General features: G+C 39.7%; 2 protein-coding genes across 2 annotated transcripts in view; one reads left to right on the top strand and one right to left on the bottom strand.

The window, feature by feature from the left end:
• The window catches only part of ppan (Brix domain-containing protein peter pan), a 62,651-nt gene extending 57,202 nt beyond the window's left edge, over positions 1–5,449 (bottom strand). Inside the window, exons 1-2 of the mRNA XM_071685365.1 lie at positions 5,313–5,449; positions 1,997–2,164 (exon numbers count right to left, since the gene is read on the bottom strand). Coding sequence (XP_071541466.1) covers positions 1,997–2,164; positions 5,313–5,330 — 186 coding nt within the window. The 5' untranslated portion in view covers positions 5,331–5,449. The remainder of the gene's footprint in view (positions 1–1,996; positions 2,165–5,312) is intronic.
• Positions 5,450–14,937: 9,488 nt separating this feature from the next.
• Prp31 (pre-mRNA processing factor 31) lies at positions 14,938–21,557 on the top strand. The gene is made up of 2 exons (XM_071685364.1): positions 14,938–16,202; positions 17,668–21,557. The coding sequence occupies exons 1-2, from the start codon at positions 15,046–15,048 to the stop codon at positions 18,008–18,010; spliced, it is 1,500 nt and encodes a 499-aa protein (XP_071541465.1). The 5' UTR covers positions 14,938–15,045; the 3' UTR covers positions 18,011–21,557.
• The last annotated feature ends 1,184 nt before the right edge of the window (positions 21,558–22,741 follow it).

The raw sequence follows: 22,741 nt of genomic DNA, 5'->3' as shown, positions 1-22,741 counted from the left end.
TATACCACATCGCTCCAATTCACTCTATTCTTTGCCCTCCTTTCACCCTCCTGCATGTTCAGGCCCCGATCACACAAAATCTTTTTCACTCCATCTTTCCACCTCCAATTTGGTCTCCCTCTTCTCCTCGTTCCCTCCACCTCCGACACATATATCCTCTGGACAATCTTTCCTCACTCATTCTCTCCATGTGACCAAACCATTTCAAAACACCCTCTTCTGCTCTCTCAACCACACTCTTTTTATTTCCACACATCTCTCTTACCCTTACGTTACTTACTCGATCAAACCACCTCACACCACACATTGTCCTCAAACATCTCATTTCCAGCACATCCATCCTCCTGCGCACAACTCTATCCATACTCCACGCCTCGCAACCATACAACATTGTTGGAACCACCATTCCTTCAAACATACCCATTTTTGCTTTTGCATATGTATACTTATATATATCTCTCTTTGTAAACCAGGTATTCCCAATCACCAGTCTTTTTTCAGCACATAAATCTACAAGCCCTTCACCATTTCCATTTACAACACTGAACACCCCATCAACTGCAACATTACTCACCTTTGCATTCAAATCACCCATCACTATAACCCAGGCCTTGTGCATCAAAATTACTAACACACTCACTCAGCTGCTCCCAAAACACATGCCTCTCATGATCTTTCGTCTCATGCCCAGGTGCATATGCACCAATAATCACCCATCTCTCTCCATCAACTTTCAGTTTTACCCATATCAATCTAGAGTTTACTTTCTTACACTCTATCACATACTCCCACCACTCCTGTTTCAGGAGTTGTGCTACTCCTTCCCTTGCTCTTGTCCTCTCACTAACCCCTGACTTTACTCCCAAGACATTCCCAAACCACTCTTCCCCTTTACCCTTAAGCTTCGTTTCACTCAGAGCTAAAACATCCAGGTTCCTTTTCTCAAACATACTACCTATCTCTCCTTTTTTCTCATCTTGGTTACATCCACACATTTAGACACCCCAATCTGAGCCTTCGAGGAGGATGAACACTCCCCATGTGACTCCTTCTTCTGTTTCCCCTTTTAGATAGTTAAAATACAAGGAGGGGAGGGTTTCTAGCCCCCCACTCCCATCCCCTTTAGTCACCTTCTACGACATTTGAGGAATGCATGGGAAGTATTCTTTCTCCCCTATAAAACAATAAAACTTATATATCTTCAATCATCCTGTATTAAAACTCTGAAGTTACTATCACTATAATTACTCCCTCTAGAAAACGTAATCTGAAGTCTTTCACTCCATCTAAGCTTTCACTGTGCTGCCTTTCACCTACATCAAACAAACATGCATATCAGAATCCTCTTTTCTAAAATCACCTCAAAATCCACTAGCTTACAGTCACTGAAACCTTTGTAAACTTTGCCAATTCAACCATCATTGATTATACAGTGTCCCTAAAAATTTATTCACTTTTTGACACCCTATAGCTCAATGAATTTTTTTTTTCTTTTTTCAGATTTGAAAAAAGGAAAAAAAATACAGTGAGTTATAGGGAGTCAAAAAGTGAGTACATTTTTTGGGACACCCTGTATATGAGGGAACTACTGTATCGGAATGCTGCTTACAACTGCAGTCATGCAAACCATTAGCAAGAATAAATATCTTCAATACTGAGGCCCCTGGGGCCATACAGAATGGATCCAAATTTTAGCTCAAACTTCTAAACTGGTTGATATTTACATCTGGTATGCAATGGTTCTATTTCTATATGTAACACTTAACACTGCAATAGAGCTGCCTTTTGCCAGTGACCTGTTAAAAGTGATGCACCAAAGGCTAAAAATGTGAATTAGAGTTCATTACTTATGGAGACTCTTTTGGCACGACCATCCCCTTGAGGGAGTTCCTAGATGGAATGAGCATCAGAAAAATGCATAAATAGATAGATCATAACATTGACAATCACAATCAAAATGCATGCCCTCCACAATAACTGTTGCATTCCCACTTACATTGAGGTTGGAAGCTACATTTGGTTCCATCACCTGCCTGAAGTCCTTCTTAAGAGCATTGATGCTCCTTCCCACATTTCCTCGAGAAATGACAAAAGCATGTGGAACATTTCGAAGCAAATCATCTTGACGTTTAGCTATCTTCCGATTACGCTTAGTTAAGCGTCCCTGTTGAAAAAAGTATGATATGTGATAAAAGATTTTTTCATCAACCAAACTCTATTACAGGGAATCAGAAAACAGACAGGTAAAAAAATTATCAGCTTTACAGTATTACATACAGAATATCAAAGATTCCTAAGCCTCAAGACCCAGTAATGTTCGGATTTTGGAATTTTATGGATTTCAGATATCATAAACCTAAGACTGTGGTCTAATCATACCATATCCTTAACAGTGTTTAGGTATGTAAAAGACATGATCATTTTTATATAACTCCAATGACCTCTCCTCCAGGGGTTCTGCAGCTTTAAGGCTGTGCTACAATAAGTAATAGGGAAAGGATGGACCCCTTTGGAGTGAAAAGTACTAATGACATAACCTCCTTGAAGGTGACCTTTCACTCACATCTGAAATAGAGAGCAAATGAGAGTTGGGTGAGAGAGAATTAGCAAACTTCAGGGAGAGAAGAGAATGTTTTGGAGGCAACACTGTTAGCAGAACAAGAGTACAAACAGGAGCATCAATGAAAGAGAGAGGTGGGGAAGTGGTAACAGGGAGAGATGAGGCAAAGTGGAGATGGTAAGTATTTTGAAGGAATCATGAATGTTTTCAAACACAGGGTGGCAGGTGTGGGGTGCTTTGGAAGTGGAGATATGTAAGTAAGAGACCCATGGCAAGTAGTCTGGTGAATAAGAGAGGAGGTGGCAGGGGCCCTGCATAAGATATAGTGCAGTAAAGTGACTGAGATGACAGGACTGCATATGAATTTCTTAAAAAAGAAGGCAACTGTGCTGTTGATTGGTTAGGATTTTCACAGTATGTATGGCTCATGGTGAGGTGCCTAAGGATTTGTGGAATGCTTGTATAGAGCCAATATATAAAGGCAAGGGGAACAAAAGTGAAGGTCCATATTACAGAAGTGTAAGTTCGTTGAGTATACCTGGTAATTAGCACAGAAGAGTGGTGATTGAGAGGGTGCGCAATGCACTAAGCATCAGCCTGGGGAGGAACAATGTGGTTTCTGGAGGGACAGAGGATGCATGGACCATGTGTTTGCCTTGTAGAATGTGTATGAAAAATACTTAGAGAAACAGAAGGATTTTGAAGTGGTGCTTAAGGATCTGAAGAAAGCATATAATAAGGATGATAGAGATGCTATAAGGAAGGTATTATGAATATATGGTATGGGAGGAAAGCTACTTGAGGCAGTGAAAAGTTTTCATTAGGACAGTAAGGCATATGTGTGAGTAGGAAGAGTGGTTCTGAGTAAAAATGCGTTTACAGCAAGGATGCGTGGTGTCACCTCAGCTGTTTAATGTTTTTGAGTAAAGTGGTGACAGACAGAAATAAAGGTGGGTTTACAGGCTATAAAGTGTTGGGATGGAGGTGGGGGATTGGGGAAGAGTCAGCTACTTGACTAATGACATGATGCAGGAGGGAAATTTGAATGAGAAAATGCAAATGCTGCTTTTTGAGTTCTGATGAGTGAATAAAAGAATGTTGAGAGCAAATGTACATAAAAAAAGGCCTACTAGGTTATGTAGTGGAGACAGGTTAGTTGGGGTGTGGGTTTAAATAGACAGAACCTGGAGGGAGTGAAATGTTTTAGATACCTAGGAGAGGAAACAGCGGCGAGTGAAGCCATGGAAGCTGAAGTGAGCCATAAAGTAGGTAAGGGGCCTAAGATCTTGGACATAATGACTGTAAGAGCAAATTTGGGTATGTATGATGGTACAGAAGTTTCAAAAGTGCTGCATGGATGTAAGGCAAGGGCCATTTATATATAAAAAAAAAAAAAAGCATGGAACTAAGTAAATGTAGTGGAAATTAAATGTTTGAGGGCAATGCTATATAAGCTTTGGTGAGGGTTGATCAAATACAAAATGACAGGGTGAGAGGGTAGTGTGGTAAGAAGAGGAATTAATATGTAAGAAAGAGATGAAGAAGGAGAGCTGAAATGGTATGGATGTAATGGGATGATAAGTGAGAAGAGAATGACTAAGAGGATATACATGTCAAAAAAGAGAGGAACATGGAAAAATGGAAAACTGAGGAGAAAATGAGAGGACAGATTCAAAAAAGCTCTGAATTTTGGAGGACTGAACATTCAGCAGTGAGTGAAGCATGGACAGTGAATTGGAGCAATGTGGTATACAGGGACGATGTGCCATCAATGATGATGAAACAGGGCATGTGAAGCTAGTTGTGGGTAAGGAATTATGGTTTTGGTACATTGTATATGACAACAAGAGAAGGGTGGATATCAGCAAATAAGGTCATCCTTCATGTGTTCCTTCTATAATTCTCTATTCCGAGAAATGTCAAACAAGTATGTAAAAAATATTTAAGCAACTACATAAAGTTTCCATGTATTCTACTGATTTTTTCCAACTATAAGTTTTGACTGACTGGTGAGGTTTCTAAATATACAATTAAATCTTAACGTGTATTACTTTCACAAAAAAAATAAATTTTTGCTGAAATACATATTCCTTACAACCACTGCCTTAGTCAAGATAATCTAAGTTAAACATAATGTTCCAAGTCACGATCTACAATTGTTACTGCACTCTCTCTACACTACCCAAACAATAAAGAATAATATTACCTAGAATCCAAAACTAATAGCAGTGCACAGTTAAATTGGACTTTTGCCACATAACTGACCAAATTTAGGCTGCCAGTAGTTAGCTGTTTCCATAGGTTCTGTAGATTTCTATTAATGTTTCTTTTAATTATCTAATTTTGCCTTTTCTTATCCCCCCCCTCCCCCAACTCTGACTAATAATGTTACAATAAAATAATGTTCCAAATCACACCCCAGTTTAAACCACTATTTATAAGAAAAGTATAAGATCTCCAACAGAATGCATCCACCCCCCAAATCTAAGCAAATTCTACAGTATTCCCTAAACTGGCATCTCAATATAAATTGTATTTCTCCCAATAAGCTCGGCTAACTCTACAATACTCTCAATATCTTAATTAGAATTTGATGTTTGGCTAAAGCATCATGTTGTCCCTATAAGCGTAAACCTCCCTCACTAGTTTATATACATATCAAGGAGCCACTACGTTCCGCTTCTGTCTGGCTTTACTCTCACCAACAAATAGAAAAACGTCACAAAAACAGGTCAATGTTTATATAACTTACAACTTTATGGCGTGGCATATCTTGAAATGTTGTAGTTAGTTATCAAATTAACCTTATTTGAATTCTCAGATGACGAATTCTGTCTTCGACAAACACCATTCCCAGTCTCGGGTACACAACCTTCCGTAAACAAAACGTGGTCTTATAATTCAAGCTAATGAAGTGTAGAAATTATATCCTGCATTTCATGGTATATTTATAACTTTATTGAGTTTTAATTTATTAGATAGAATTTTTCTAATATAAATGGTATATCTATTCTATTTTTTTCTCTATACATCATGTTATAAAGCAATATTGCTATACATTTCACTCGTTTTGCCTGTGTTAACTTCATTTACCAATTCCTTACCATATCATTATACCTCAAAACATGGAAAATAAGACTGTGAGTTTAAAAGAAATATGTAATGAGCAATAGAAATAAATATTACATTAACTATGTTAAAAAGACTTTCTTATAGAAATTTGAAATTATGTAATAAAAACAAGAAAAGTACGAATTCAAAGTTAATCAAACTAGCTGAATTTGATCGGAGCTTAGATAATTTATATATATATATATATATATATATATATATATATATATATATATATATATATATATATATATATATATATATATATATATAGCAATACTCCTGAAACAGGAGTTGTGGGAGTATGTGATAGAATGTAAGAAAGTAAATTCTCGATTAATATGGGTAAAATTGAAAGTTGATGGAGAGAGATGGGTGATTATTGGTGCATATGCACCTGGGCATGAGAAGAAAGATCATGAGAGGCAAGTGTTTTGGGAGCAGCTGAATGAGTGTGTTAGTGGTTTTGATGCACGAGACCGGGTTATAGTGATGGGTGATTTGAATGCAAAGGTGAGTAATGTGGCAGTTGAGGGAATAATTGGTATACATGGGGTGTTCAGTGTTGTAAATGGAAATGGTGAAGAGCTTGTAGATTTATGTGCTGAAAAAGGACTGATGATTGGGAATACCTGGTTTAAAAAGCGAGATATACATAATTATACTTATGTAAGTAGGAGAGATGGCCAGAGAGCGTTATTGGATTACGTGTTAATTGACAGGCGCGCGAAAGAGAGACTTTTGGATGTTAATGTGCTGAGAGGTGCAACTGGGGGATGTCTGATCATTTATCTTGTGGAGGCTAAGGTGAAGATTTGTATGGGTTTTCAGAAAAGAAGAGTGAATGTTGGGGCGAAGAGGGTGGTGAGAGTAAGTGAGCTTGGGAAGGAGACTTGTGTGAGGAAGTACCAGGAGAGACTGAGTACAGAATGGAAAAAGGTGAGAACAATGGAAGTAAGGGGAGTGGGGGAGGAATGGGATGTATTTAGGGAATCAGTGATGGATTGCGCAAAAGATGCTTGTGGCATGAGAAGGGTGGGAGATGGGTTGATTAGAAAGGGTAGTGAGTGGTGGGATGAAGAAGTAAGAGTATTAGTGAAAGAGAAGAGAGAGGCATTTGGACGATTTTTGCAGGGAAAAAATGCAATTGAGTGGGAGATGTATAAAAGAAAGAGACAGGAGGTCAAGAGAAAGGTGCAAGAGGTGAAAAAAAAGGGCAAATGAGAGTTGGGGTGAGAGAGTATCATTAAATTTTAGGGAGAATAAAAAGATGTTCTGGAAGGAGGTAAATAAAGTGCGTAAGACAAGGGAGCAAATGGGAACTTCAGTGAAGGGCGCAAATGGGGAGGTGATAACAAGTAGTGGTGGTGTGAGAAGGAGATGGAATGAGTATTTTGAAGGTTTGTTGAATGTGTTTGATGATAGAGTGGCAGATATAGGGTGTTTTGGTCGAGGTGGTGTGCAAAGTGAGAGGGTTAGGGAAAATGATTTGGTAAACAGAGAAGAGGTAGTAAAAGCTTTGCGGGAGATGAAAGCCGGCAAGGCAGCAGGTTTGGATGGTATTGCAGTGGAATTTATTAAAAAAGGGGGTGACTGTATTGTTGACTGGTTGGTAAGGTTATTTAATGTATGTATGACTCATGATGAGGTGCCTGAGGATTGGCGGAATGCGTGCATAGTGCCATTGTACAAAGGCAAAGGGGATAAGAGTGAGTGCTCAAATTACAGAGGTATAAGTTTGTTGAGTATTCCTGGTAAATCATATGGGAGGGTATTGATTGAGAGGGTGAAGGCATGTACAGAGCATCAGATTGGGGAAGAGCAGTGTGGTTTCAGAAGTGGTAGAGGATGTGTGGATCAGGTGTTTGCTTTGAAGAATGTATGTGAGAAATACTTAGAAAAGCAAATGGATTTGTATGTAGCATTTATGGATCTGGAGAAGGCATATGATAGAGTTGATAGAGATGCTCTGTGGAAGGTATTAAGAATATATGGTGTGGGAGGCAAGTTGTTAGAAGCAGTGAAAAGTTTTTATCGAGGATGTAAGGCATGTGTACGTGTAGGAAGAGAGGAAAGTGATTGGTTCTCAGTGAATGTAGGTTTGCGGCAGGGGTGTGTGATGTCTCCATGGTTGTTTAATTTGTTTATGGATGGGGTTGTTAGGGTGGTGAATGCAAGAGTTTTGGAAAGAGGGGCAAGTATGAAGTCTGTTGGGGATGAGAGAGCTTGGGAAGTGAGTCAGTTGTTGTTCGCTGATGATACAGCGCTGGTGGCTGATTCATGTGAGAAACTGCAGAAGCTGGTGACTGAGTTTGGTAAAGTGTGTGAAAGAAGAAAGTTAAGAGTAAATGTGAATAAGAGCAAGGTTATTAGGTACAGGAGGATTGAGAGTCAAGTCAATTGGGAGGTGAGTTTGAATGGAGAAAAACTGGAGGAAGTGAAGTGTTTTAGATATCTGGGAGTGGATCTGGCAGCGGATGGAACCATGGAAGCGGAAGTGGATCATAGGGTGGGGGAGGGGGCAAAAATTCTGGGAGCGTTGAAGAATGTGTGGAAGTCGAGAACATTATCTCGGAAAGCAAAAATGGGTATGTTTGAAGGAATAGTGGTTCCAACAATGTTGTATGGTTGCGAGGCGTGGGCTATGGATAGAGTGGTGCGCAGGAGGATGGATGTGCTGGAAATGAGATGTTTGAGGACAATGTGTGGTGTGAGGTGGTTTGATCGAGTAAGTAACGTAAGAGTAAGAGAGATGTGTGGAAATAAAAAGAGCGTGGTTGAGAGAGCAGAAGAGGGTGTTTTGAAGTGGTTTGGGCACATGGAGAGAATGAGTGAGGAAAGATTGACCAAGAGGATATATGTGTCGGAGGTGGAGGGAACGAGGAGAAGAGGGAGACCAAATTGGAGGTGGAAAGATGGAGTGAAGAAGATTTTGTGTGATCGGGGCCTGAACATGCAGGAGGGTGAAAGGAGGGCAAGGAATAGAGTGAATTGGAGCGATGTGGTATACCGGGGTTGACGTGCTGTCAGTGGATTGAATCAGGGCATGTGAAGCGTCTGGGGTAAACCATGGAAAGCTGTGTAGGTATGTATATTTGCGTGTGTGGACGTATGTATATACATGTGTATGGGGGTGGGTTGGGCCATTTCTTTCGTCTGTTTCCTTGCGCTACCTCGCAAACGCAGGAGACAGCGACAAAGCAAAAAAAAAAAATATATATATATATATATATATATATATATATATATATGTATATATATGTTTTGGTCGAGGTGGTGTGCAAAGTGGGAGGGTTAGGGAAAATGATTTGGTAAACAGAGAAGAGGTAGTAAAAGCTTTGCGGAAGATGAAAGCCGGCAAGGCAGCAGGTTTGGATGGTATTGCAGTGGAATTTATTAAAAAAGGGGGTGACTGTATTGTTGACTGGTTGGTAAGGTTATTTAATGTATGTATGACTCATGGTGAGGTGCCTGAGGATTGGCGGAATGCGTGCATAGTGCCATTGTACAAAGGCAAAGGGGATAAGAGTGAGTGCTCAAATTACAGAGGTATAAGTTTGTTGAGTATTCCTGGTAAATTATATGGGAGGGTATTGATTGAGAGGGTGAAGGCATGTACAGAGCATCAGATTGGGGAAGAGCAGTGTGGTTTCAGAAGTGGTAGAGGATGTGTGGATCAGGTGTTTGCTTTGAAGAATGTATGTGAGAAATACTTAGAAAAGCAAATGGATTTGTATGTAGCATTTATGGATCTGGAGAAGGCATATGATAGAGTTGATAGAGATGCTCTGTGGAAGGTATTAAGAATATATGGTGTGGGAGGAAAGTTGTTAGAAGCAGTGAAAAGTTTATATCGAGGATGTAAGGCATGTGTACGTGTAGGAAGAGAGGAAAGTGATTGGTTCTCAGTGAATGTAGGTTTGCGGCAGGGGTGTGTGATGTCTCCATGGTTGTTTAATTTGTTTATGGATGGGGTTGTTAGGGAGGTAAATGCAAGAGTTTTGGAAAGAGGGGCAAGTATGAAGTCTGTTGGGGATGAGAGAGCTTGGGAAGTGAGTCAGTTGTTGTTCGTTGATGATACAGCGCTGGTGGCTGATTCATGTGAGAAACTGCAGAAGCTGGTGACTGAGTTTGGTAAAGTGTGTGAAAGAAGAAAGTTAAGAGTAAATGTGAATAAGAGCAAGGTTATTAGGTACAGTCGGGTTGAGGGTCAAGTCAATTGGGAGGTGAGTTTGAATGGAGAAAAACTGGAGGAAGTGAAGTGTTTTAGATATCTGGGAGTGGATCTGGCAGCGGATGGAACCATGGAAGCGGAAGTGGATCATAGGGTGGGAGAGGGGGCGAAAATTCTGGGGGCCTTGAAGAATGTGTGGAAGTCGAGAACATTATCTCGGAAAGCAAAAATGGGTATGTTTGAAGGAATAGTGGTTCCAACAATGTTGTATGGTTGCGAGGCGCGGGCTATGGATAGAGTTGTGCGTAGGAGGATGGATGTGCTGGAAATGAGATGTTTGAGGACAATGTGTGGTGTGAGGTGGTTTGATCGAGTAAGTAACGTAAGGGTAAGAGAGATGTGTGGAAATAAAAAGAGCGTGGTTGAGAGAGCAGAAGAGGGTGTTTTGAAGTGGTTTGGGCACATGGAGAGAATGAGTGAGGAAAGATTGACCAAGAGGATATATGTGTCGGAGGTGGAGGGAACGAGGAGAAGAGGGAGACCAAATTGGAGGTGGAAAGATGGAGTGAAAAAGATTTTGTGTGATTGGGGCCTGAACATGCAGGAGGGTGAAAGGAGGGCAAGGAATAGAGTGAATTGGAGCGATGTGGTATACCGGGGTTGACGTGCTGTGAGTGGATTGAATCAAGGCATGTGAAGCGTCTGGGGTAAACCATGGAAAGCTGTGTAGGTATGTATATTTGCGTGTGTGGACGTATGTCTATACATGTGTATGGGGGGGGGGGGGCCATTTCTTTCGTCTGTTTCCTTGCGCTACCTCACAAACGCGGGAGACAGCGACAAAGTATAATAAATAAATAAAAAAAAAAAAAAAATATATATATATATATATATATATATATATATATATATATATATATATATATATATATATATATATTTCATTTATTTTGCTTTGTCGCTGTCTCCCGCGTTTGCGAGGTAGCGCAAGGAAACAGACGAAAGAAATGGCCCAACCCACCCCCATACACATGTATATACATACACGTCCCCACACGCAAATATACATACCCATACATCTCAATGTACACATATATATACACACACAGACATATACATATATACACATGCACACAATTCACACTGTCTGCCTTTATTCATTTCCATCGCCACCTCGCCACACATGGATTAACATCCCCCTCCTCCCTCATGTGTGCGAGGTAGCGCTCGGAAAAGACAACAAAGGCCCCATTCGTTCACACTCGGTCTCTAGCTGTCATGCAAAAATGCCCGAAACCACAGCTCCCTTTCCACATCCAGACCCCACAAAACTTTCCATGGTTTACCGCAGACGCTTCACATGCCCTGATTCAATCCATTGACAGCACGTCTACCCCGGTATACCACATCGATCCAATTCACTCTATTCCTTGCCCGCCTTTCACCCTTCTGCATGTTCCGGCCCCGTTCACTAAAAATCTTTTTCACTCCATCTTTCCACCTCCAATTTGGTCTCCCACTTCTCCTCGTTCCCTCCACCTCCGACACATATATCCTCTTGGTCAATCTTTCCTCACTCATTCTCTCCATGTGCCCAAACCATTTCAAAACACCCTCTTCTGCTCTCTCAACCACGCCCTTCTTATCTCCACACATCCCTCTTACCCTTACATTACTTACTCGATCAAACCACCTCACACCACATATTGTCCTCAATCATCTCATTTCCAGCACATCCACCCTCCTCCGCACAACTCTATCTATAGCCCACGCCTCGCAACCATATAACGTTGTTGGAACGACTATTTCTTCAAACATACCCAGTTTTGCTCTCCGAGGTAATGTTCTCGCCTTCCACACATTTTTCAACGCTCCCTGGGGATAGGGGAGAAAGAATACTTCCCACGTATTTCCTTCGTGTCGTAGAAGGCGACTAAAAGGGAAGGGAGAGAGGGACTGGAAATCCTCCCCTCCATTTTTTACTTTTCCAAAAGAAGGAAAAGCAATCAGTAATATTTACACAAAGACATTTTGTAATGTTTATCGTTGTAACTTTACCATCCCATTGTACAGTCCTAAAGACTGAACATGAAGGAGAGTGAAAGGCGCGCGCGGGATAGAGTGAATTGGAACTATATGGCATAGAGGGGTCGACATGCTGATAGTGGTCTGACTGGATAAACCATAGAAAGGTCTGTGGGGTCTGGTTGTGGGAAGGGGGGCCGTGGTTTCGGTACAATACGCATGACAACTAGAGAATGAATATGAGCGGATTTAGGCTTTTTCTTCGTCTGCTCCAGCCGCTTCCTCGCTCACCCAGGAAAGGGCACCATTGACAATAATGGTTATAAAGGAGAGTTACAACACTTCCTTACCAAAAATTTCATGTTGACTACCTTAATTGTTAGTTGTAAATCAAGGAATATCCAGTAAGGAACTACAGTTCTCCTTTATAATCATGATTTATAAGGTGTCGAAATAAGACTGTAAGCTGAGCGATTCTAGGTATCGCCTCACACCAATCTCACGGGCAATTTGTTCGCTGTAAATGTTTGCTAAGAGCTGTTGACGTTCGCTGCATGATTTGCTAAGAGCTGTTGATGTTCGCTGCATAATTTACTAAGAGCTGTTGACGTTCGCTGAATATATTTGCTAAGAGCTGTGAAGGTTCGCTGCATAATTTGCTAAGGGCTATTGACGTTTGCTGCATTTATTTGCTAGGAGCTGTTGACGTTTGCGGCATATGCTTTTGTTCGCTGCATATATTTGCTAAGAGCTGTTGACGTTCTCTGCATAGTTTGCTAATATCTGTTGACGTTCGCTGCAAAGTTTGCTAAGAATTGTTGAGGTTCGCGTCATATGCTTTTGTTCGCTGCATATGCTTCCTAAGAGCTGTTGACGTTCGCTGTATAGTTTACTAAGAGCTGTTGACGTTCGCTGCTTATAGTTGCTACGAGCTGTTGACGATCGCGGCATATACTTTTGTTCGCTACATATATTTGAGAAGAGCTGTTGACGTTCGCTGCATAGTTTGCCAAGAACTGTTGTGGTTCACTGCATATGCTTTTGTTCACTGCATTATTTGCTAAAAGCTGCTGACGTTCTCTGAATAGTTTGCTAGGAGCTGTTAACGTTCTCTGCATAGTTCGCTAAGAGCTGTTGATGTTCGCTGCATAGTTTGCCAAGGACTGTTGAGGTTCACGGCATATGCTTTTGTTCGCTGCATATGTTTCTTAAGAGCTGTTGACGTTCTCTGCATAGTTAGCTCAGAGCTGTTGACGTTCTCTGCATATGTTTTCTAAGAGCTGTTGGCGTTCGCTGCATAGTTTACTAAGAGCTGTGACGTTCGCTGCATAGTTTGCTAAGAGCTGTTGACGCTAGCTGCATAGTTTGCCAAGAACTGTTGAGTTTCGTGGCATATGCTTTTCTTCACTGCATATATTTGCTAAAAGCTGTTGACGTTCTCTGCTTATGTTTGCTAAGAGCTGTTGACGTTCGCTGCATAGTTTACTAAGAGCTGTTGACGTTCTCTGCATAGCTTGCTAAGAGCTGTTGACGTTCTCTGCATATGTTTGCTAAGAGCTGTTGACGTTCGCTGCATAGTTTACTAAGAGTTGTTGACGTCCGCTGCATAGTTTGCTAAGAGCTGTTGACGTTCGCTGCATAGTTTGCTAAGAGCTGTTGACGTTCTCTGCATAGTTTGCTAAGAACTGTTGAGGTTCACGGCATATGCTTTTGCTCACTGCATATATTTGCTAAAAGCTGTTGACGTTCTCTGCATAGCTTGCTCAGAGCTATTGACGTTCTCTGCATATGTTTGCTAAGAGCTGTTGACGTTCGCTGCATAGTTTGCAAAGAACTGTTGAGGTTCGCGGCATATGCTTTTGTTCGCTGCATACATTTGCTAAGAGCTGTTGACATTCTCTGCATAGTTTGCTAAGAGCTGTTGACGTTCGCTGCATAGTTTGCTAAGACCTGTTGAGTTTCGTGGCATATGCTTTTGTTCGCTACATATATTTGCTAAGAGCTGTTGACGTTCTCTGCGTCTGTTTGCTAAGAGCTGTTGACGTTCGCTGCATAATTTTCCAAGAACTGTTGAGGTTCACGGCATATGCTTTTGTTCGCTGCATATGTTTCTTAAGAGCTGTTGACGTTCGCTGCATAGTTTGCCAAGAACTGTTGTGTTTCGCGGCATATGCTTTTGTTCACTGCATATATTTGCTAAAAGCTGCTGACGTTCTCTGAATAGTTTGCTAGAAGCTGTTAACGTTCTCTGCATAGTTCGCTAAGAGCTGTTGATGTTCGCTGCATAGTTTGCCAAGGACTGTTGAGGTTCACGGCATATGCTTTTGTTCGCTGCATATGTTTCTTAAGAGCTGTTGACGTTCTCTGCATAGTTAGCTCAGAACTGTTGACGTTCTCTGCATAGTTTACCAAGAGCTGTTGAGGTTCGCTGCATATATTTACCAAGAGCTGTTGAGATTTGCTGCATGATTTGATGAGAGCTGTTGACGTTTGTTGCATAGTTTGCTAAGAGCTGTTGACGTTCTCTGCATAGTTTGCTAAGAGCTGTTGACGTTCGCTGCATAGTTTGCCAAGAGCTGTTGACGTTCGTTGCTTAGTTTGCTAAGAGCTGTTGACGTTAGCTGCATAGTTTACTAAGAGCTGTTGACGTTCGCTGCATAGTTTGCTAAGAGCTGTTGACGTTTGCTGCATAGCTTGCTAAGAGCTGTAGAGGTTCGTGGCATATGCTTTTGTTCGCTACATATATTTCCTGAGAACTGTTGACGTTCTCTGCATAGTTTGCCAAGAGCTGTTGACGTTCGCTGCATAGTTTGCTAAGAACTGTTGAGGTTCGCGACATATGCTTTTGTTCGCTGTATATGTTTGCTGAGACTGTTGAGGTTCGTGGCATATGCTTTTGTTCGCTACATATATTTGCTAAGAGCTGTTGAGTTTTGTGGCATATGCTTTTGTTCGCTGCATATATTTGCTTAAAGCTCTTGATGTTCTCTGCATAGTTTGCCGAGACATGTCGAGGTTCGCGTCATATGTTTTTGTTCGCTGCATATGTTTGCTAAGAGCTGTTGAGGTTCGCTGGATATGTTTACTGTCCGAGACTATGGTCGCAAACGTTTAGCTGACTCGTGTTTACGTTTAGGGGAAATGCTCCAGGGGGAATTGTAAACATCACTGCACCATGTCTCTCGCAGACGAACTTCTCAATGACTTTGAGGACGGCGAAGAAGATGAGTTGCTTGCGGCTGAATTACAGTCCAGGGAACATGAAAATGGAGGACTTGGGTCTGATGGTATGGATATTGACTTTAAGATCCCAATAGAAGCTGTTAAACATGGCCTTCGGACAGTCCGTCAGGTGGCAAGATTGTGGGATTCAGACAGACTCAAAGACATTAAGGAACAGATAGAAAATTATGCCCTGAAGCAAAGGAAGCCAGAAGATCTCCAGGGGCCAGTGGAAGCAGACCCGGAATATAAACTTATTGTTGAAGCCAACAATATCAATGTGGATATTGATGACGAAATTGGCACGATTCACAAATTCGTGAAGGAGAAGTACGCTAAAAGATTTCCAGAGCTTGAGTCCCTGGTAGTAAATCCTCTGGAGTACCTTAATGCCGTACGGGAGTTGGGAAATGATGTAGACAAAGTTAAAAATAGCGAAGCCTTAGCCCAGATCCTAACCCAAGCCACCATTATGGTGGTGAGTGTCACAGCATCCACGACACAGGGGACCTTACTCACGGACCAAGAACTTGGTGCCATCGAAGATGCATGCAAAATGGCTCAAGATTTGAATGCATTTAAGATAAGGATACTTGAATATGTTGAGAGCAGAATGAGCTTCATTGCACCAAACCTTTCTTGTATTGTTGGGGCTTCTGTTGCGGCTAAATTAATGGGAGTGGCGGGAGGACTCACCAGTCTTGCAAAAATGCCTGCTAGTAATGTTTTATTGATTGGCAAGCAGAAGAAAACGATGATTGGGATGGCCCAGACAACCATGTTACCTCATACTGGTTATATATATTATTGTAATATTGTTCAAGAAACCCCTCCTGATCTTCGGGCTAAAGCTTCTCGCATTGTTGCTTACAAAGCAACCCTGGCAGCAAGAGTGGATAGTATGCATGGTAGTCCTAGTGGTACACAAGGGTTGCGTCTTAGAGAGGAAGTTGAGAAAAAACTGGACAAGTTACAGGAGCCACCTCCTGTTAAGGCAATCAAGCCACTGCCACAACCCATTGATGCTCCGGGTAAGAAGCGAGGGGGCCGTCGGGTGCTGAAGATGAAGGAACGAATGGCAGTTACAGATCTGCGTAAAGCTCAGAATAGGTAAGATTTGTTGTCAGGCTGTATTTTGTTGTATGTTACGCATTATACTAAATCTTAAGACAAGGCATATTCATTTAGTTATTGTAGTATGCATATTTCAAAATGTTTTGAGCAGCTCTTAGTAAAAGTCACTTTTAAAGATAGAGAAAAAAATACTTTGCACAATGTGGAGCTACAGTTTCCAGTTCAGAGGTAGTTGAAGTCAATGCCCTCATAATTTGGAATGATATGACTCCATTTTAGAATTCTCAACTGAATTTTCAGGTTTCATTTTCTTGGTAGCCCAAATTGATAAATCCTGATGCAAGAGTGTACTTGCTAATGCCAGTTACCTAATAAGGCTCCTCAGACTGTCTTTAGTCATTGCCATTGAAGAAGGATCTTGCATCAAATATTAGGTTTAGACAATTTTTCTGCATCATCTTTAGAATAAAATCTGGAGAATGTTTAACATGATCTCTTCCATAATTCTTTCCTTTCCACTTACAGAAAATACTAGGTGGTTTGGTAATCTTTTTAGGCTTTACTGAGATATTCTGAACCATTACATTTAGATGTTTTCTCCAGGCCCTCTCATAACAAGCCAGTTGCTTTATTGCTTCAGAGCAAAGTGCTTTACAGTGCCATTACAGACATGACTGCATCCATTTTTACAAAAGGTCACGAGCATCATAAATTGTTGCCGGCTAGAATTTACGTCTCCACAAAGATTCATACCATAAATATTCTTAATGATTTCATTTCTTTAGTCCATGGTATAATAGAATTCAGCAAAAAGGATTTTAGAGCACAGTGGTGAATCTCCATAGGAGAAAAAGTCCCAAATTGTTTCAGATGCAATCATAAACAGCGCATGCTTGTCAGGTGTCAGCTGTTCTCATTGGGCAGCATATCTGCAGATCTCTCGTTTTGTAATTATCTTTCTTTTTTCATTTGTATAGAATATTGGCTGTGATTCAGATCACTTTGTAAAAATTCATGAATATTTTGAATTATTGGATCTGTCATAACTGTAACTGCAAAAACATGAAATAGCCAAAGTTCTTGAAAAATGTTCCATATGTATATAAATAAAAAGGGAGTAACAGCTTGTGTCAGAAATTTGAAATGCATAGTTTTGGCCTAATTCAGTTGTCATGAATGTGAACAAATACTGATACGGACAGATGGACCCTTGAAGCAAATGTTGATTGTAACCTTCCAGGATGGGAAATCATCTAGGACCACCATATATTAGTCTGATGGCTCTGTGGACAGCATCCTGTTGCATTTAATTGGCATTTATTGGCAGTAGGAATAGGTTTATCCCATATTTGTGTGGTAAAAGTAGTCTTCAAGAACTTGGTTTTAAAGAGTATACAGTTACAGTGATTGTAGGAAATATTGCAAAGATAGTGAAGTATATACTAACTTTGGTTTAAATTTTCAACTTTCTGAATTTTCTTTTATGTTTTCTTTATTGCAGAATGAATTTCGGTGAAATAGAAGAAGATGCATATCAGGATGATCTCGGTTATACGAGAGGACAACTAGGAAAGGGTGGTGCTGGACGCATCCGCAAGATCACTGTAGATGAGAAGACACGAGTGCGTCTATCAAAGACTTTGCAGAAAGAAGTTCAGCGGCAGTCTACTTTAGGTGGGCAGACAACTGTAAGAAGACAGGTAGCTGGTACAGCTTCTAGTGTGGCATTTACCCCACTTCAAGGTTTAGAGATAGTCAATCCACAGGCAGCTGAGAACAGTAACCAGTCTCGTGCCAACAAATACTTTTCAAACGTTTTGGGTTTCAAGAATGTTAGCAAATGACCAGCCTTTATGATTGATCAGTCTGCCATTGTAAATAACTTTATAATTCATGTTTACTTTAAGGTAGAAATATTATATGTAGCATAGGTCTGCATGCACCTGTGATGAAAACCAGGTCATGATATCATAATTATAGGATTAATAGGTATTGGGTGAACTCTTTTAAGTTACCCAGAAAAAAACTATTGAATGTTAAAGAAAATCTATGAAAAGATGTTACAACGAATGCAAAAATATATGGTGATTTCTTTCTCAGTATTGTCAGTAAATTGTCTTAATGTCTCTTACAATATTTTGACACATCAAAATTCTTTATACTTGCAGTGTTGCTTAAATTTGTTTTGAATGAAAGTGTAAACAAAGCCAGATCTAATATTTTTGAAAGACTAATGTACTTTTGTCAGAGTGATTATAAAAATACAAGTTTTCCAATATTTGACTGTATTAAGGTTAGCTTTGCCAAAACTTCCTTGTTAAGTGAATCAAGTTGTACCTGATGCAAACAGATTATCACCATGGGGATACCCATCCATACACATGGTAAAGATACATAAAAGACAGAGAAAACAAGAACATGATTAAAATGTTTCTGGCAAGAAAGACTATAATTAGCGTGCATTATGTAAGGTTTGTGAGAGGATTAATTCAGGTTTGCTTCATAATATCAGTATGAATGGTAGTCTTTGTGTGAAACTCCCAGTGTTAAAAGTAATCTTTGGTATACGAGAAAATATATGAAAAGAAATGCCTAGACCAAGGAAGTTGTTTGCTGTGAGTTATGAACATTTGAGAAATAGTGTAAATTTATAAAGTTTAAGCCATGACATTACAGAACTCAAGTCAGAATCTCATTAAGGTGTTATTGATATGAGTTGTTGAGTGATTATTCTCTACTAAATGACTTTCTTAAGGTTAGAAGAAATTTTGGATATGAAGATGGCAATCTTGAAACATTTGTGAAGGAACAACAAAAAGATACAAGAGTAGAACATGATAGATTAAGCGAAATCAAAAGGGAATTAAAGGGCAAGAAAGCATGAACTTGAAGTACGGCTAAAGGAATTAGAGGAAAAATAATGAGAAACAGCAGAGAGCGAAATTGAAAGTAAGCTTGAACTTGAAAAACTCTCTAGTGAATCTAGACAGTTGTCATCTCAGCCAAAGTACCTGTCCTAAATGAACAACTGAATGACACTGACAACTAATTAGAAAGGTTTGAGAGTTACATCTTAGTGGCCACAGGAAAACTGGGTTATCTGAAGATCTACTAAGTGGTAAGGTTTTAGAAACAAACATTAGTCTTTCTAGTAATTGAGCTGGTAGCTATGGTAAAAAGGAAAAGGTATCCTGCTGTGGTTTGCACTGGTAGAAGAGCCTTATCGTCAGAAGACCAACCTTGTTAAGGGTGAAACCATGGTGCAATTCATTGCATGGATGTGTTGTCACTTTGATCATTGGGTACATTTGTCAGCTGTAGGTATGTTTTTTAAGGGTTTCTGTTCCTTAATCCTCCGGGAACCATATCTGAGAAAGGGGCTCTATGAACTTAGAAAGCTACGGAAGGAAAGGATCCTCCAAGACACTGCAAGATATGGTGAACATTACTATAGAAAAGTATCTGGCTGCACATGGAGGATCGCTCTTCAGAACCCTAAAGTAGACCACAGAGAGTCATCTGGTGAGGCAACTCACCCCATTTAACAACTTATCAGCATTATTTCCTTATGAACTTTTAGGAATGGAAGAAGAGAAAGCTGTGCTGTGTTTAGAATAATGGAGCAGATGGTCACCCTTCCCTCACTTAAGGCTGAACTTTTGATAAGACGTTTTTTATGTTTAGGCATGATTTTTTTTTTTTTTTTTTTTCTAGATTGACATGGGCCCCATTATATTAAAAACCTTGAAAGTACAAAGGTAAAATTGCTAAATATTTTGAAGGTCATTTTTCACTATTCCTGGAAGCAGATAGAAAAACCATGCTGAGGTTATATGATTCATTATGTATATAGAAACTGGATATGTGGTTGCCACATATATTCACCAGTCATTGATGACACTCTGAAAGTGGTTGACATTGGCCTTAATTATGGTACTAGAATATGTAATGAAGCATTCATATCCTCTAAAGTTAAAAGTCTTTATGCAGATTCTGATGAGCTACCTATGAACTGAAGACGCAAAGAACTCTGCTTGTTTACTATCGAGAGGATGGAGGTATTTGATCAATGTCCAGAGTTATCTAAACCTTTTAATGTGATAATAAGATATATCATTAATGAGAATGGTTTGGATGTAATTCAGGAAGGCTTTGTTAGGTTTTCTTACCAGAAAGAGTCTTTTATCAAACTTTGTAGGGACTGGATGAAAATGGCTAAAAGCTACATGCTTCTGTGATAACAAAACTGAGTATCTTGAGCATCAAACTGTTCTTACAAACAGAATAAATATATTTCCAGATAGCTCAAAATTTGGTGGTGTTTGTTGCTATAGTTATGGAAGAAGAATCTTACATAGCAAAATTACTTGGAGAATCTTCTGTATTTACTGCAGTACTATGTAGTATTCGGGCTGCATGTAAATTAACTGATCAATTTCCCAAAAGGAAATTGAGTCTGATTTCCAGAGTTCGCTTCAAGGTATATCACAGTGTGCTCCAGTACATCCCACAGTTCAAAAAGTCCAAGATTGTATTGCTAGCATTTACTCAATGCAAAGTATAAGAATGCAAAATTCTGCTGTTGTCTTGGACCTACCAGTATCAGTGGTAATGAAACAGTAGGTGCTAAGGCTAAAGCAGCCATGTATTGCAATCTAAATGGCCAGTTAGATGGGTTTTGGAAACCCAAAAGAATAACAAATTGCGGAAGATAGAGACCTTCCTAATTCAACCGGAACTGCCATTTTAAGAAGGTTCTTTGTGGTCTGAGGACTGGTCATACTGTGTTGATCTTTGGTTACTTAATTAAAAGCAGACCTCCTTCAGTATATGACACTTGCAACAGCAGTATTACCATGAAACATGTATTAATGGAATGTCAAAAATATAGAAGTCTCGATTTAAATGAATTATACAATAACAAAGATATAGATAGAAAATATATCAGAAACTTTAGACAATTATGTTGATGTAAATAGATCCCACTTGTAAATGAAGCTAAAATACTTAATTCTTTGTAAACCATTCAAGTTTTCAGATACCTTTTAATGCTGAAAAGTCCTGAATAACCTGTAAATTCTTGCATTTTACAGTTTACTCGTAATTAGTCAATTAATCAGTGATCAAAGCTACATTAGTGATAACTTGTTTCCAAAGAACCTAGACTGTGTATGTAAATTTTGTATATATTTGTACATAGAAGAGAAATGCTTTGTTTCTACAGAGGTCTGAAGTTAAGAATCTGGCAAGCTTGGGACCAGATCCCAACCGGATTACATATGTCTCTACATGAATTACCACTGACTCGCAGGTGTATGATTTTCTGAGCATAGAAACTTTTAAATCATGTTTTATGGTGTTAGTTTCACATTCAGACATTAAAGAAGTATTGCATATGTTATATACATTCTTAGAATAGTACCTTACAGGTTAATGCTGTACAGATGACTAGGTTGCTCAGGACCAGTGTGCTGGAGGCACAAAAAATGGAGAGAAAAGAATGCATGATTGATAATAAGAATTCATGAAATATTTTAAATTGTCAATATTTGTTTTCACTCGGTCCTATATCTTGGAGCAGTGCAAACTTCCCTTCTTTTATGTATTCAGATTTGTCATTGGGTGTAATCAAAATGATTGAAAACACTTTATGTCAGAAGAAAACAGTGAAATAAATTTATTTATTTTGCTTTGTCGCTGTCTCCCGCGTAGTGAGGTAGCGCAAGGAAACAGACAAAAGAATGGCTCAACCCACCCACATACACATGTATATACATACATGTCCACACACACACATATACATACCTATACATCTCAACGTATACATATATATACACACACAGACATATACATATATACACATGTACATAATTCATACTGTCTGCCTTTATTCATTCCCATCGCCACCTCGCCACACATGAAATAACAAACCCCTCCCCCTCATGTGTGCGAGGTAGCGCTAGGAAAAGACAACAAAGGCCACATTCGTTCACTCAGTCTCTCGCTGTCATGTAATAATGGGCCGAAACCATAGCTCCCTTTCCACATCTAGGTCCCACAGAACTTTCCATGGTTTACCCCAGACGCTTCACATACCCTGGTTCAATCCATTGACAGCACGTCAACCCCGGTATACCACATCGTTCCAATTCACTCTATTTCTTGCACGCCTTTCACCTTCCTGCATGTTCAGGCCCCAATCATTCAAAATCTTTTTCACTCCATCTTTCCACCTTCAATTTGGTCTCCCACTTCACCTCTTGGTCAATCTTTCCTCACTGATTCTCTCCATGTGACCAAACCATTTCAAAACACCCTCTTCTGCTCTCTCAACCACACTCTTTTTATTACCACATATCTCTCTTACCCTATTATTACTTACTCGATTATTATTATTATTATTATGATTACTATTGACGTTTGTGTGAATAAATTGTACATTTCCTTTCCATAGCCAGAGGTTGAACCATTATGTGACATTCATTTTTTTTTTTCATTCATTTCAAGCTAAAAGTTTGTTTTCTAAATTGTTTCTTACATTTTTCATATGTATATATATGTATGTGTGTGTGTGT

Source organism: Panulirus ornatus, chromosome 40 (genome assembly GCF_036320965.1).
Source record: "Panulirus ornatus isolate Po-2019 chromosome 40, ASM3632096v1, whole genome shotgun sequence".
Lineage (NCBI taxonomy): Eukaryota > Metazoa > Arthropoda > Malacostraca > Decapoda > Palinuridae > Panulirus > Panulirus ornatus.
The sequence above is the reverse complement of the archived record's forward strand: the minus strand, read 5'-3'. Positions and strand labels throughout refer to the sequence as shown.